Genomic DNA, 16,043 nt, shown 5'->3' with positions numbered 1-16,043 from the left:
TGAGTGTACCGGGTGAAGACTGAGTATGATGACAGTAAGAGATATAAGGCTGGATTTGTTGAAAAAGGCTTTCAATAGAGGCTGGATATTGTCAATGCAGTGGGAGTTGTACTCAGAGACAAGAGTAACTTAGGCAATAACATGGAGTTGCAAGGCTATGTGGACCATGTTGATATGTTGACTAAGAGTGTTACTCTTGAGAAACTGAAATTGTCTGCAGCTTCAATTGGTCTTCTGGTGTGAAGACAGGGGTTTTGAGTTGCAGAGATAGATGATTCAAGTTTGAAGGAAAAATGTGTCGCACTCAGTGAAGGATATCAGTTCGAGGAAGATGACGTTGTAGTCAGTGTATCGGTCTCCAAGTGAGAGATTTGTTAGCTGGAGCTTGATAGGAAACCTCCCCCATCGCCTTGCTCCCGATCTCGAAAGGTCGCGACTATGACCCTGCAGTTTTCGCAAATTGCTCCAACCTCCTGGTTCGCGAAACGATGCCTCCCTTCATGTTGCCCTGTTCCTTTAAGTCGCAAACAGGCGAACAGTTGTGTGTGTGATTCGAGCGAGATGAGTATTGATACGCTTAAAATATATATTATTTTTATACACATTTTTATACCTATTTTTTTTTAGATATTGAGCTTTAATGAAAGATATTTTGTGTTTTTCTTTCAGATACAATCAAATAGATGGAAAAATACTAAAATAAGTTAAAATTAATCAAATTTGGAGCAAAAATGAATTAAAGAGCCTAAGCGCTAGATAGCCGCGCCTAAGCACCAAGTACCCCGCGCCTAAGCGCCAGAAGTAGTTATTTGATGATTCATTGAATTTAAATTTATTTTGAAGAGGAGTTTAAAGCAACCCTTGGTAAAAACGTGAGAAATATCTCATGAATACGAAAATTCATTCAATTGGCTTTTTAGAAAGCAAATTGTAAAAGATTCATTAAATGGAGACACCTTTTTGAAGAGACGCCAAGGCAACCCTTGGATTTTTATAAGAAAAAACATAGATTATCCACGAAAAAAGGCCAATCACCTATTCCTTGGATTTTTATAAGAAAAAACTTAGATTATCCACGAAAAAAGGCCAATCACCTATCAGATTTTACGGTCATCATTCATCCAAGTAACCGCCACCCCCGGCCACTTTCTTTTTATTTTGAATGTTAGTTTGTATTGTGAGTAAAGAAAGAAAATTCAAAGGAACTTCAAGACATTTGGTGGAGAGGATTTGAGATAAGTGTTTATCTTTGTGACTACGTTTGGTTTTAATCTAAATTTCTTGTTTTGTGCATAATTTTTACATTTAAACTCATATGTGGTTGTGTTTTCTACATGAATTCTAAGTAATTTTCTTTACATTTTTTCCTTAAAATGATTAGTGATTAAGTATTTAAGAGATGTGTGAAGTATTAGGCTTTAATGTTGAAAGAATTTGTGATGATTTGAAACCTCACACTTCATTTACCTCTTAATTTGGACAATTAAGATGTTAATATCTGTTGTGAGAACATGGAAGATTCGATATGGTATTGTCTCAGTCAACCAATGGTTAAAATCACATATTGATTTCATGAATGAGAATGTAGTTTATGAGATTGAGTGCAAATAAATAAGAAAATAAATTTTTCAATGGTGAGAGAACTTTATAGTGACACGTCAAAGCCCCCAATTTGATTTATAGTTTTAGGTTTTGATACGAGATGTTATTTCTCAGGTGGAGAGAGAAGAAGGAACTTTAGAGTGAAAGTTGGTATCTTCCCTACCTAACCGGTCTTCAAGACTATTCAAATTATAGATTAGTCAATGTTCTTTATAGCATCTCTAGTAAGGGTAAAAAATATAATTGTTCATATTTGGTACAACACATTTAGCATATATTCACAACATAATTTTTATATTTATTACTGATTCAAGATAAGAAAAAAGATATTTTATTTATATACTCTTCATCTTGTAAGTAGTTAGTTAAGTTAATTAGTTGCTTAACTTATTTACATAAAACAAAAATTACAAAAAGAATCGAATTTTCATTCTGATTATAGCATCTTAAGTTCAAGTAAGAATATTTTGCGAAATAGATTTTTATCATCTAAAATTTCTAAATTTCTAAAGTGCATATTGTTATTCTCCCTGTGGATTCGACAATCGGTGCTTAATTAAAAAGTTTTATATTACTTGATAATGATACGTGTACTTGCGTAGTATCTCATATTTAAATATTATAATTGTATTCTTGTTTGCTTCACAGTGAAAAATTTACCTTCTTTTTGTTTTGGATCAAGTTTTTGACTCTGTTGCAAATTAAAAATAACTATTAAAGAAATTAAACATATAATCGCATACATCGCATCTTACATCTTTATTGAAGAATCGGGATCAAGTATCGCTCTCCAAGGCTTTTTCTTCGGCGGTAGAAAGAAGGAAGGTATCGCACGGCTTTCCTTTAGATTAAAGCACGGCCTTTTTGTGTTCTTCTCCGGGCTTCCTCGGGATAGAGGAAGTGAAGTGCAAGCAATAGTTCATTACGGTAGAATGAAGAAGAAAGAAAAAGAAAATTGTTCTCCTTTAGCTTCTTCTTGGTGGTTTGTGACAAAAGAGAAATTGAGTTTATTTCACTTGTAAGTTTATCTTCTTCGATGTATCTCGGTGCAGAGAGAGAAGAGACAGAAAGAAAGAAAGAGATCCCTCTTATAAGTCAATACGATCGACTGGTACAAATTCCTCAAGTAGTAAAATCCTCTACAACTCCGTTGATGTAAGTAATTTGTCGAACCACATAAATTTGTGTGTTCCGCGGTATTATTGTTTTCTGGTGTGAATTTTCTCGTTATAATTTTCACTTCGTTGTCAATCGTTCTATTTTATTTTATATATACCACAACCAAAACGACATGAGGAAGGAGGTGAAACGAGGAAAGTATTCGGAGAAGGAAGAGGGAGTGGGACGCGACTTACTGCATGTCGTGCGGCTTCCCAGGTATCGCTCGCCCCTTCTCTTCGTGCCTGCAGGTTGAGCTGCGATTGCAGCTCTTCACAAGAGCTTCTGCCGAGGATGACAGAGGAGGGAGAGTCGTACAAACGAAATTGAGAGGGGGAGAGGAATTGTGAAGCTCTGTCCCCTAAATTTGACGCATCACAAGCTAAATATCATATGTGAGGTCGGTTAAGAACAGTGAGGGGGTATCAGGAAGGAGTATTTAAAGGGATAATTAAGGTTTAATTAGCTTATAATCTTTGATTTTTATAACTTTCAATTCATTCATAATTTATATATAGTATTATATATCAAATTACTTGATTTAATACGTGGAATTTTATAAAATTAATTCGGTTGAAAAATCAGGAAACTGAAATTTGGGATATATTTTAGATTGCGAAAAAATTTACCCGACTTTTTAAAAATTGATTATTACAAACGAGACACTTCAGAGACCGAAAGAAAAGGAGGAAACTCGAGTGTACGTGAGCTAGGTCAGAGGCCAAATATTATAAAAAGAGTAATTTTAATAATTTAAAAAGTTAATATATACTATTATATGAATAATTGTGTTATATATTTATTTAATTAATGTGTTAATAAAAGTTACTTGAAAGAGGATTTAAAGTATGAAGACCCGAATTGTAGAGTGTTTAGTGATGCAAACTTCCATTACAAGGAAAGAAGAGTTGTGGGCGTGAAGTGGAGAGTGAATTGTATTATTTCAATTCATTTTTTTAGTGGCTCTTTCATTTGTTAGATGTTAGTTATATTAAATGAATATAAAAAATTATTAATTTTCACTATCCGATAATCTGTTCCTACTTTAGTTAATTCTAAACACCGGGTCAGACCATGAAAAAAGTGATATTAGAAGAAGATTTAGGATTAATTAATACAATGTGATGAAAGAGGCAATAGAATAATTACGAGAACATTTTAATGATAATAAAAGTGAAAATGTAAATTAATACTAATTAAATACTTATTGTAATTTAGGCAAATGGATGCACCCGAGATTTAAAAAGAGATGAATGTGGTAGAAAATGAAGAAGTACCACGGCCGTTAATGTTAATACGAATATTCAGACTTAGATGAACGTTGTCTTGACTCAGCTGATTCAGAAGTCTATATTACAGTCTAGTGGGAGTGAGACTATTATTGTGGATAAGTACCTAAAAATATTTCAAGGTTTGTGTCCACATTTGTTCAAGGGAACTGAAGATCCGATTGAAGCGGAAATCTGGTTGATGAGGATAGAGAAAATATTAGATAGCATGGTGTGGCCTAAAGAAAATAAGAGTATCTTTAGCTACATTTGTGCTAAATTGAGAAGCTAAAAGGCGGTGGTGTGGACAGCGTCAAGACAAGTTAGGGGACATAACCAGCATGATGATAAATTGGAAGGATTTTGTTGAACTTTTCAGATAATGGTTTGTTTCATATCTGCTCGAAGACAGATGCAAGACAAATTCATCAAATTGGCACAAGGAAAGAAGTTTGTTATGCAGTATGAAACAAAATTCACCGCACTGTCAAGGTATGCTCCACAACTAATAGCTACTGCAAAAGAGAAGTCTTACGGATTCGTTTTGGGATTAAAGGATTCGATCAGACAACCGTTGGTGTCTTTGGAGATCAATGACTATTCAGTATTAGTAGAGTGGACTAGACGAGTAGAGTTTAAATTTCAACTTAGTCATAAAGGCACACAAGAGTAAGAGTGTTGATTCAATATGAAGAAGCCCAAATTCAGTTCAAAAAGATTCAGTGGTGGTACTTCTCATAGTACCGTAGTTAATTGTGTCAAATGTGGAAAAAAGTATAAAGGTGAATATTTGATGGGCTCTCATACATGTTATTGGTGTCAGCAGCCTGATCATATAGCTAGATATTGCCCTTCATATGTTTGAAAAACGTCAGAAGAATAGAAAATAGTTGGAGCTCCTTCACAGGAGACTGCTGGTACGCAAATAAGGATAGAGTCTATCGCTTCAGCTCCTACTCAAGTTCAATCAGTACAGTCAGTTCAACCTCAAGTTAATTCTCTTACTAATAGAGAGCCTGAAGAATCTACTGTTGATGTTGATGTTGCCAAGGATTGATGAGTGTTATGTTTCATCATATGCTATGGGAGTGTTATTCTAATGTATATCTTTATCAAAAGACGAGTAGTGTTTTTTTTATGTTAACTCGCTTCAAATGTAATGTTACCTTGTTTCAGTTGATGGGGGAAATTTAGTTGAGTAATATTATATCAAACCTTTGTATATTTATATCCATGTTTCATCTTGTTGAAAGAGATTTAAACTTTCTAAATTTTATGGATGATTAAAGTTTTACTTAAAGATAAGTGATTTGAGGCTTAGAGTATATTTATAAATTTTGAGGACGAAATTGTTATGAGGGGAGATTCTAATAACTAAAATATGAAATAAAAAGTAATAAAATAAAATAAATTTTATGAGTTGTGTCGGTTCGATCGCGATATTTCAACAGCTTCTTATTATAGGATGAGCAACTCTTGCGCACCATTGTAACGATAGAAATGCCCAAGAGTCGAGAGAGCGAGGAGACGGAAGAAAGAAGAAGAAGAGGAAGACAGGTTGTGTGCAAACCTATTGAAGCCTACACACATTGCTACAATGTAAACAACTTCATGGGAGGAGGAGATTGAAGGTTTACCTGCACGTGTGATCGTCAACCAAGTCAAATGTGAAGTAAAGAAAAAGACTTGAAACCTAGTCCCTCGCATGTAGAGGAAGAAAAGAAGGGCAGGAAGAACAGTCAAGCTGTCGTGTGTGAAGGAGGAGACGACGTCGAGGGTTTCCTGTGCGACAAGGGCTCCACCAGTGCGTAAGAGGTCTCATGGTGTTCGCGTGCAGACCGGAAGGAAATAAGGAGACCCTTTGTACATGATACTCGCGTGCAGAGACAAAAGGAAAAGGGGGAAACTCAAGCGTGCGTGAGCTACGTCAGAGGCTGAATATTATAAAAAAGGTAAGTTTAATGAATTAATAAGTTAACATATACTATTATATGAATAATTGTGTATATGAGTATATATTTATTTAATTAATAGGTTAATAATATTTATTTGAAATAGGATATAAACTATGAAGTCCTGAATTCGAGGGCATTCTGTGACACGAGCATCTATCACGATGAAAGAGGAAGAGTTGCAGGTGTGAAATGGAGAGTGAAAGTCTAGCAAAACCCAAATTTTTTATTAAAGGTAAGTTGTTTTACTAATTTAATCAATGAATCTTATATGAATATTTCATCATTTAAATCTTAATAGATGTATCTGAAATTAGGACATAATTGAGTAAGGGAGAGATAATTGCAAGATCAAGGATCGAATCATTTTAAAAGATAAGATATGCTTTAATTAAAGTTTAATTTTCTTAATTTATAATTAATATTTAATTAAAAAAATGTTAGACAATTGGGTATAGAAGGTGGGTAGTTAAGGAATCTGTGTCAAGCAAGCTAAGCGATGTGAGTACTTATACTTTTCAAACTATAGTAACATTGATTCCTTCCATGTTTGATTCGTTCCACGACTGGCTTAGATTTTAATGCTCTTTAATTTCATTTTAACCATATCATACATGTCACTGTTATTTACATGCATAGTTCAGGTTATTGAATGATACGATAAAAAAGAGATTTAATATTTTGATTGCTTGCATGTGCATGCATAACTATGATGAAGCACCCATTTATAGCACTAGTGAGGGAAAAGATATTTATGTTGAAGAATCATAAGTGGTTCAATTTTTAGACAAAGTTACTGTGAAGCTCGTACATCGATTAAAAAGGATATTGAGATGTAAACGATATAGTAAGAGGCAGTGAATGTTTAAAATCAATTTGAATGATCATATTAAATAGTACAACCCATCAAATACCCTTACATGTTTTTATATTGTTTAATTGACATGCATATTGTCTCCCTTTTTTATTGAATTACTATAGTTTAGAAGTATGAGTATTCACTAGCTTTGTTTAGTTTATTGTTGTTTTAAATAACTTTTCAGGTTTAATTAATTTATTAAAAAATGAACAATATAAGAGAAAATGTTTATAGAAAATGTGGTCAAGCAGAAATTAGGTAAAACTTAACTGTATTGCTTTAATTCATTTATTTAAAAGATAAACAATAAAAGAAAAAATATTTATGGAAGACACGGCCAACCAAAAATGAGGTAAAATTTAACTATACTATTTTAATTCTTTTTTTAGTGGCTCTTTCATTTGTTACATGTTAGTTATAAATGAATATAAAAAAATTTTAATTGTTACCGTCCGACAATATATTCTCGCATTGATTAATTCCAAGCTCTAGGCCGAGTCGTGACATTTTTCCTCGCCAACCAGGACTAACATTTAGAAAATTTGGCAAAACAAAGAGAAAAGAACAAACAAAACAGCCTCAATACAAGCCACACAAACCTTTCGGACCATCTTGAGAAAGCCTATTGTGAAATCAAATAAAAAATGATATTGTTCATTTAAACTTTATAATCTTCCAAATTTTGAATTGAACTAGTTCAATGTATTTTCTTGTCTTTTCATAGGAGAAGGAAATATTATACTAGTACTAAAATTTTGTCATTGAACTTAGGACAAGAGAACTCGTCATTTAAATTCAACAATTTGTATGTTTTAAAACTTATATGAAGCATTGAATAAACTAGAACTCATCCCACAATGAGCACGGGCAGCTTGTCTTGCAAAGAACGGGGAACTTGTCCTACAAAGAGCCCAAAGAGCTCATCTAACAAAGAAAATAGAGAAATCATCCCACAAAAAAAATGAGAAACTCAATGCACATAGAAGTTAGAGAGCTCTTCCAAAAAAAAACTAAACTGACTAGCCAAAAAGCGTTAGAAGGACTAGATTTAGCATTAGATTTCTAATGTCCTAAAAACATCATGTACTCAATAGCTCAGCATATGTTTATAAAAATCAAAACCTAAAATAGCATTCATTTATTTAGCTTGAATAAATCCAAAATTCAAAATTGAAACTTGAAATGCTAGTGGCATAGATTAAAATTAAAAATAACTTGTATCCAAATTGTACACCCTTCTAGCTAAGCAAGATATAGATGAACTTAAACAAGGAGAGAAAAGTTCAAAAATTGAGAGGCCACTCCATACATTAAAGCAGCAACTCTAAAGTAGGTGAACAGTATGCACTTAACAAACCCATCTTAACATGAGATTTGAAGACTGCATTTCATTAAGAACCGGCAAATTTTGATTGACCAAGTTAGAAAATCTGAAAATGTAGCCTGAAGGTTTGTGGGACAAAGGTTTGTTGTTGTTGTTGTTAGTGGAATAATCTGAAAATGTAGTAAACAGATAGCTTATATGAGTAACTAGCAAGTAGTTATAACTTCAAGAGCAAACAAAATTAATTCTCTATAAAATGAGAAGAACATGGTGAGACCAGAGCTCAATAGAAAGAAAAGGAAATGGAATGCATTCTCAGAGAAAAAGCATCAGAAAAGAACTTCATACCGAGGCCTCCCTTCCTTTGGATAAGTTGGATCTAGTTGCTTTCTTCCCAAAAAGCAAAGTTTTGATCCATTTCCCCGGAGATTTCCCCATTTCAGAACAGCTAGTTAATAAATATGAATTTTGCTTGTACTCTGGAACCTGAAACAATCCATATCCATTGCATAAAATCGAAGTAGTAAACATTATATCATAACTAGTTTTCTTTCCTTTAGTGTATGATATTATGTATCGTACTACGTATCCACAAATGCCCTTTTTTTTTAGCTTCTGATTACATTTTTGTACTTAATGTCAAAAAAAAAAGAAGTAAAATGAAGTAAAAAACTTCTCATACACATACAATTTGAGCATAAATTTTCCAAATGCTTCATAGCTAACCAATGTTCTTCAGAACTGGGTGCTAGCACCATACCTAAGACTTTATTTTATTTTTTTTAAAGAACAGGAATCAAGTTTTTATCATCACAAATAGTACTACAAATTCCTCGGTAAACTTCAACTTTTCAAAAATCTAATTTCACGGCATTTCAAGTAAAGAAACACTGCTCAACCTAACAAAGCTTCATCATCAACCCAATCGGCCTTCTCTAAATCAAGATCCATACATGCGAGTTTGAATCCGGCACCAAAATCTCAATGTATCCAAGGAAATCCAACTATATCGATGCCAGGCAAAGCAAAACAGATCAGCCGTAAATGCTAGAATTGAAAAACATAATAAAGGGACATAGAGCTCCCAGATCTGAAGCTTACCAGTGAGATCCACCAAGGATTAGATTTTCCACAACTCCCCGTCCAACATTTTGGTGCAAAAAACCTGATAGAAGCCCTCAGCCAGCCAGAACGAGATAATGGGGGACGAAATGTAGCTCCGAGATCTGCAGTAAGAAAGGGATGATGCTACCTTACGGCAGAGCAGAGGCAGAGTGAGAGTGGGACTGAAATGAGAGAGGGCACTGTAGCAATAAAGCAAAGGAAGTGTTGGCCCACCCCCAACTAACGTTAATGCTACACTTAAATGACGCTCTTTTCCCACGTATAGCAAATTAATTTTAACTAATTAATATTTTTAAAAATATTAAAAATCGACAAAAATGGTTCTCTCAAATTGGAGCCGACAATAAAAAATTTTATTTTTTAAAATCATATAATTAGATTTTAGGAGTTTTATATGTAGATAAGAGTTTTATATTCAAAAATTTAAAAATATATATAATTATATATTAATTTATTGTGCATAATTATGAATTTATTTTTAAAAAATTGGTAAAATAAATGATTTTTTTAAAATAAAAGGAGTAATTTATTGAAAATTTTTGCCATTTAAGTTAAAAACATAATGCTTTATTTGAAGAAATAATTTATATATATTATTTTTATTATTAGTAATAAATATTAATATGATTTTTTTATAATTTTGTCAAATTTTTTAATGAAATGAATCATAATAAATAATAATACTGATGTGATATAAAACATAAATATAATAAAGATAAAGTCTAAAACATCGGAAAATTCAATGAAAAAATATATATCATATTACTCTCATATAATGTATAAATATGTTGTGTTACTGCTTACAGCATTGTCTAAATGATTTTACACTACTAACTAGTTTTTAATGAAATGAATCATAATAAATAATAATACTGATGTGAAATAAAACATAAATATAATAAAGATAAAATCTAAAACATCGGAAAAGTCAATGAAAAAATATATATCATATTACTCTCATATGATGTATAAATATGTTGTGTTACTGCTTACAGCATTATCTAAATGATATTACACTACTAACTAAAGTCTAGTAATCTAGAGCATGTTGTGTATATCTTGTAAATAATGTTACTATTTACTACTCTATATGCTCACACACACCCTCTTTTTATGTTACACTAAAAAATTGGACAAAATATGACATAAAAAAATTACATCTACAATATTGAACTAATTAATGGTGGGCATCCAAAATTGTTACTCTTCCAAAAATAATGTAGCAATAGGCATCCAAAACCTCACCTAATGTCCTGATGTGGCATAGCCACTATTTGGTGTCAACCAAGGTGGTTCTAACACAAAAAATATTAACGGCATAAACAACGACTATGTTGGGATGCCTTCATGTGGTCATCTCTATTACAAATTATACAATTATTAGTTCTAATTTGTCAGAGATGGTAGAATTGTGTACATGGAAGACCCAAAAGAAACCAACTTGGATGATCTGAGATCAACTTGGGTATGTGGTGGAGCTCATTGATACATAGTTCTAAAGTCTTCCTCTGTGTTATATCTTAGAAGTAGTCTAACCACTGCATTCCACTACATAGCTCCTCGAGCTTATCGGTCTCTACCTACATTTTCTAAGACTAGTCAATAGGAAAGTCCTATGGCTAGACCTAGGCTACTAAAGAAGTTTTCTAGACCTCAACCAAAAATGAGGTCAACACCACCGCATTCCACTACATAGCTCCTCGAGCTTATCGGTCTCTACCTACCTCAAACTACCTTATGACTACAAAAAAAAGTTGCTAGAATTAATTCTCTAACACTAAAATGAACTAAAGCTATAAAATTGGATTACATTCAAATTGGTAAGTTATTAAAATTAAGGTAAGTAAATTTATATGTAAAGCGATTTATGATATACCATTACTCTCCAGACAATGGCATTTGATAAAAATGCAATGCTTATGCATGATTCAGTCAAGTCATTTATTGGTTACCATCTCCTATATTAATGAATGATTCACTTCAATTGGTCTAGACATGTCACCCTCCTATTGAAACATCAATGATAGATCCCATAGTTCACATCAGTCTATTATAAAAATTATAAATAATAAGTTAATCAGATTGGGCATTATATGGTCATTTCTTCAATACTCCTTAAATTTCTCTTACAATTCATAGATAGATTCATTGTCTAATTGGGTGAGTGAGGTTTTTTCATTCATAAGTTTGGTAGTTTTAGAAGTTGGGAAATATTTGGCTAAATTTTTTTTGGACAAAGTCATTACAAGTGGTAATTGATCACGAAGGAAGTGAATATAGCCAATTTTTTTTCTTAATTTTCAAAAAAAAAAACAAAATCAGCTTAACAACATCGTCAAAGACATTGTTATACTTAATGTTTATACATATTTCTAAAAAATATATAATGTCTAAATTTGGGTCTTCTATATGCTCACACACACCCTCTTTTTATGTTACACTAAAAAATTGGACAAAATATGACATAAAAAAATTACATCTACAATATTGAACTAATTAATGGTGGGCATCCAAAATTGTTACTCTTCCAAAAATAATGTAGCAATAGGCATCCAAAACCTCACCTAATGTCCTGATGTGGCATAGCCACTATTTGGTGTCAACCAAGGTGGTTCTAACACAAAAAATACTAACGGCAGAAACAACGACTATGTTGGGATGCCTTCATGTGGTCATCTCTATTACAAATTATACAATTATTAGTTCTAATTTGTCAGAGATGGTAGAATTGTGTACATGGAAGACCCAAAAAAAACCAACTTGGATGATCTGAGATCCACTTGGGTATGCGGTGGAGCTCATTGATACATGGTTCTAGAGTCTTCCTCTGTGTTATATCTTAGAAGTAGCGTAACCACCGCATTCCACTACATAGCTCCTCGAGCTTATCGGTCTCTACCTACCTCAAACTACCTTATGACTACAAAAAAAAGTTGCTAGAATTAATTCTCTAACACTAAAATGAACTAAAGCTATAAAATTGGATTACATTCAAATTGGTAAGTTATTAAAATTAAGGTAAGTAAATTTATATGTAAAGCGATTTATGATATACCATTACTCTCCAGACAATGGCATTTGATAAAAATGCAATGCTTATGCATGATTCAGTCAAGTCATTTATTGGTTACCATCTCCTATATTAATGAATGATCCGCTTCAATTGGTCTAGACATGTCACCTTCCTATTGAAACATCAATGATAGATCTCATAGATCACATCAGTCTATTATAAAAATTATAAATAGTAAGTTAATCAGATAGGGCATTATATGGTCATTTCTTCAATACTCCTTAAATTTCTCTTACAATTCATAGATAGATTCATTGTCTAATTGGGTGAGTGAGGTTTTTTCATTCATAAGTTTGGTAGTTTTAGAAGTTGGAAAGTATTTGACTAAGGGTCTGTTTGGGGCAGCTGCAGCTTATCCAACTTATGCTGATAAGCAGCTTATTCTGATAATCTGCTGATGACCAGCTGATCCGGATAAGCTGACTGACTGTTTGGTTTGTGCGTTTGGATAACAGCTGATTCTGGATAAATGACCAATCTGCCCCTGTTTTGGATAAGTTGTTTAACTGTTTGGTTTGCGCGTTTTGTAAACAGCTTATTTGCAGATTTTTTAAGTTAAATGAAAAAACTGGCACACAAAAGTTGTAATGTCTACCCCTCAGCTATTTTAGAACCAATTAGCCCATTTCAGACTCATTCGACACATACATACCACCTAAAAATTGTTATTTAAAAAAATAAATTCTAGCAACAGAAAACATAATATCAGGTAGAAAAATGTTCAAACTGCTACAAAATACCGATAATAAAACAACCCATCCCAAGTGCTTGCCCAACTCATAATGCATATGAATTTATTTTCTCAGTCATATCTATAAATCGCCTCAGTGGCAATCAACAAAAAAAGAAATAAACCACTTCATTTACATCCAACCAAATAGAATGCATAATTATGTTTCCTGTTTAGAAGCAATCAAATGGGGCATGTAGAAGAATTTGTAATAGTTCCCTGCAAAGCAGATAAATACTAGGAGAGCCTCGTCCAAGTTAAAAGAAATAAATACTGCAACCAACTGCACCTTATACAACTCAAACCAATCTGGAGGAAGCTAAATTCCGCATGTTCAGCATCTTATACAACCAACTGCACCTTATAAAATTTTCCATGAATATGATACAGGTAGGAGTCAAATTCAATATGCAATATTAAGAATTTTGAAGCATGCAACACCTTGCATCACAGATAATGCCATATGAACAATGCAAAGGCTATTTTGTCATGTTAAAGAAAGTTGCTTCCTATAGAACTCCCACAACATTTATCAGGAAGTTGATGCTTCGGGCTTCAATATCTATAACCACATTGCCTGTCATGGCCATTGAATTGAACTTTAACGAACAACTAATTAAAGCTCAGAAGAACGTAACTGAATCAAACCAGCTATGCGACAATCTTCATTACAGATTCTGCAACTAGATATATTAACTTGTTCTAGCTAGAAACTTTCTTCTTCAGCCCAAGCCAAGAACTGTGATAATATTTTATAAACTCCCATATCTCTTATACAAAAGAAAATAGAGGAGCTGCGCAACTCTCTGGAACCGCCAACTACTAAAAGAATTAACTTGAAGAGTATTGGCCCACTGCAGCATAAATATTCAACAATTTACTTACCTTACACCAAGATTTACCCAATGCGAAAGCCACTGCTTTTCCAATTGCTCTAGAAGCTCCAGTAACAACAACAATGGGATCTTCAACAATTTACTAATAAATTATAACCAAATGAATTGCAGGAAGACAAAATCAGATTTTTAATTCACTCTTTAACGGACAAAAATGAAAATGTGAGGCAAATAGAACTGGAGAGGAGAGAGCCGAGGGAGGTGGCAGAAATAGACGACATAGATCGTAGAAAAGCCAAAAATTTGCGAGGGAGGAGCAAGGGCAATACTGCGATCGGGCAAGAGAGAGGAGGAGACGGACGAAAGGGGCACGAGAGGAAAGAATCGTCGAACGCGAATCTAAGACGCCGGCCGCGAGGTAGACCCCGCGGCCCCCGTCTCTTCAAAAAATAAAAAACGCTTCTCCGAACGCAGGAACCAAACAGTACCGCGACGTTTGCAAAACGCCGCCCGCACTTATAAGCTGCCCCAAACAGACCATTTGGATATAGCCAAATTTTTGTCTTATTTTTCAAAAAAAAAACAACATCAGTTTAACAACATCGTCAGAGACATTGTTATATTTAATGTTTATACATATTTCTAAAAAAATATATAATGTGTAAATTTGGGTCTTCTATACGTGACCCTCCACTAAGAATTTCAGACCATTTGGATAATAGCCTCTTTGAATTCAATTTTTTTTGCCTCAATGTAGACCTATTGTAATTCTATTGTACCTCATCTACCAATAGATTGACAATGTTCCTGAGTGTTTTAGGCAGGGCATTCTCTAAATGTGAGTTTGTCATGTCTTCCATGTGATTTTTAGCCTTTTTGATATTTTTTTATTTTTTTAATAGATTTTTGCAATGTCTTAAAAACCGAACCAGACTGGATCGTGAACTGTTCATTCAACCGGTTATGTTCAAGCTCAAAATCATTTATGCATAAAATTGGGATTGAACAAGACATAATGGGGTTGAACTGAAGGACCAGTGAAGCAGTCTAGTTTTTAAAGACGTGGATAGTTCAAATATTATTGAATTTTAGCCTTTTGATTTTGATCGGATGGCCAAAAATAAAATATTTAAATTAAAAAAATATAAAATATCATGTCTTCAATTTTTTATTTAGAGTATTATTCAAAATATTCAAAAGTATTGTCTTAAATTAAAATATTATTTATTAAATGAATAAAAATTATATTAATGTATCATTGTTCTATTATTTAAATTATATTAAAAAAATTTAAATATTTATTACGTCATCCGATTTAACTCTCAGATCAACCACAGTTGAACAACTGAACCTTGAACTTTACTTATTCTGGTTCAATATATGTTATGGTTTTCACAACCTTAATTTTATTTTTAAATTTTGAGGTCAATGACACTAATTTAGAGTTTTCAGTCGTACGCATATAGTAATCCTCATACCCTATAAAATTCACACATATTTATAATTTAAAATGATAAAATAATAACAACAAATAAAATATAAAATAAATAAAAATAGTAACATTAAAATAGTATTAGGTGCTATCATTATGGCATTATGATAGAAATTACATGAATCAACAATCTAAGAAATTAAAGTTTTGTACGCAAGTATAAAATCACATTGAAGCATGATAATGATTTATGTTCATTGGAAAAACTATTTAGCTAGCACTTGCAAAAGTTCACATGATAATATTTTTTTCTTTATGGCTTTCCCCTAGCGAACATAGCTACTTGAAAGAAGACAATGCGTATCCTATCCTAGTGCACATATCTCAAACTAGTTAATAATAGAAGAAAGGCAAACATAAACTACATGGCTAGATACAAATAAAAAAAAAGGTGTCATGTATATGAAAACCCTAACTGCACTCTAACTTAGGCTAAACAAATATAGAAGTATCTATTCTATCCTAATAGCTAAGTATGTGTGTACCAACATGGCTAAGAGCAAGCTTATGTGATTTTGGAAAGGTCACTAAGTATGACTCACCCCATAAGGACCTAAGTGAACTAAGACTCTTCACCTTAATATATCAACTTAAAAATAAAAGTTAAAATCAATATATATATAT

General features: G+C 32.8%; 1 protein-coding gene across 2 annotated transcripts in view; it reads right to left on the bottom strand.

Annotated features, from left to right (window-relative positions):
* Positions 1-9,494, bottom strand: part of LOC110028159 (protein IQ-DOMAIN 31-like) — a 32,454-nt gene extending 22,960 nt beyond the window's left edge. Inside the window, exons 1-3 of one of the 2 annotated variants that reach the window (XM_020729901.1) lie at positions 9,265-9,494; positions 9,063-9,167; positions 8,512-8,649 (exon numbers count right to left, since the gene is read on the bottom strand). In XM_020729901.1, coding sequence (XP_020585560.1) covers positions 8,512-8,601 — 90 coding nt within the window. In that variant the 5' untranslated portion in view covers positions 8,602-8,649; positions 9,063-9,167; positions 9,265-9,494. The remainder of the gene's footprint in view (positions 1-8,511; positions 8,650-9,062; positions 9,168-9,264) is intronic. The other variant, XM_020729900.1, reaches the window with a different exon arrangement.
* Positions 9,495-16,043: the final 6,549 nt, after the last annotated feature.

Source organism: Phalaenopsis equestris, unplaced genomic scaffold (assembly GCF_001263595.1).
Source record: "Phalaenopsis equestris unplaced genomic scaffold, ASM126359v1 Scaffold000496, whole genome shotgun sequence".
NCBI classification, from domain to species: domain Eukaryota; kingdom Viridiplantae; phylum Streptophyta; class Magnoliopsida; order Asparagales; family Orchidaceae; genus Phalaenopsis; species Phalaenopsis equestris.
This window is presented reverse-complemented; position numbering and strand designations above follow the sequence as displayed.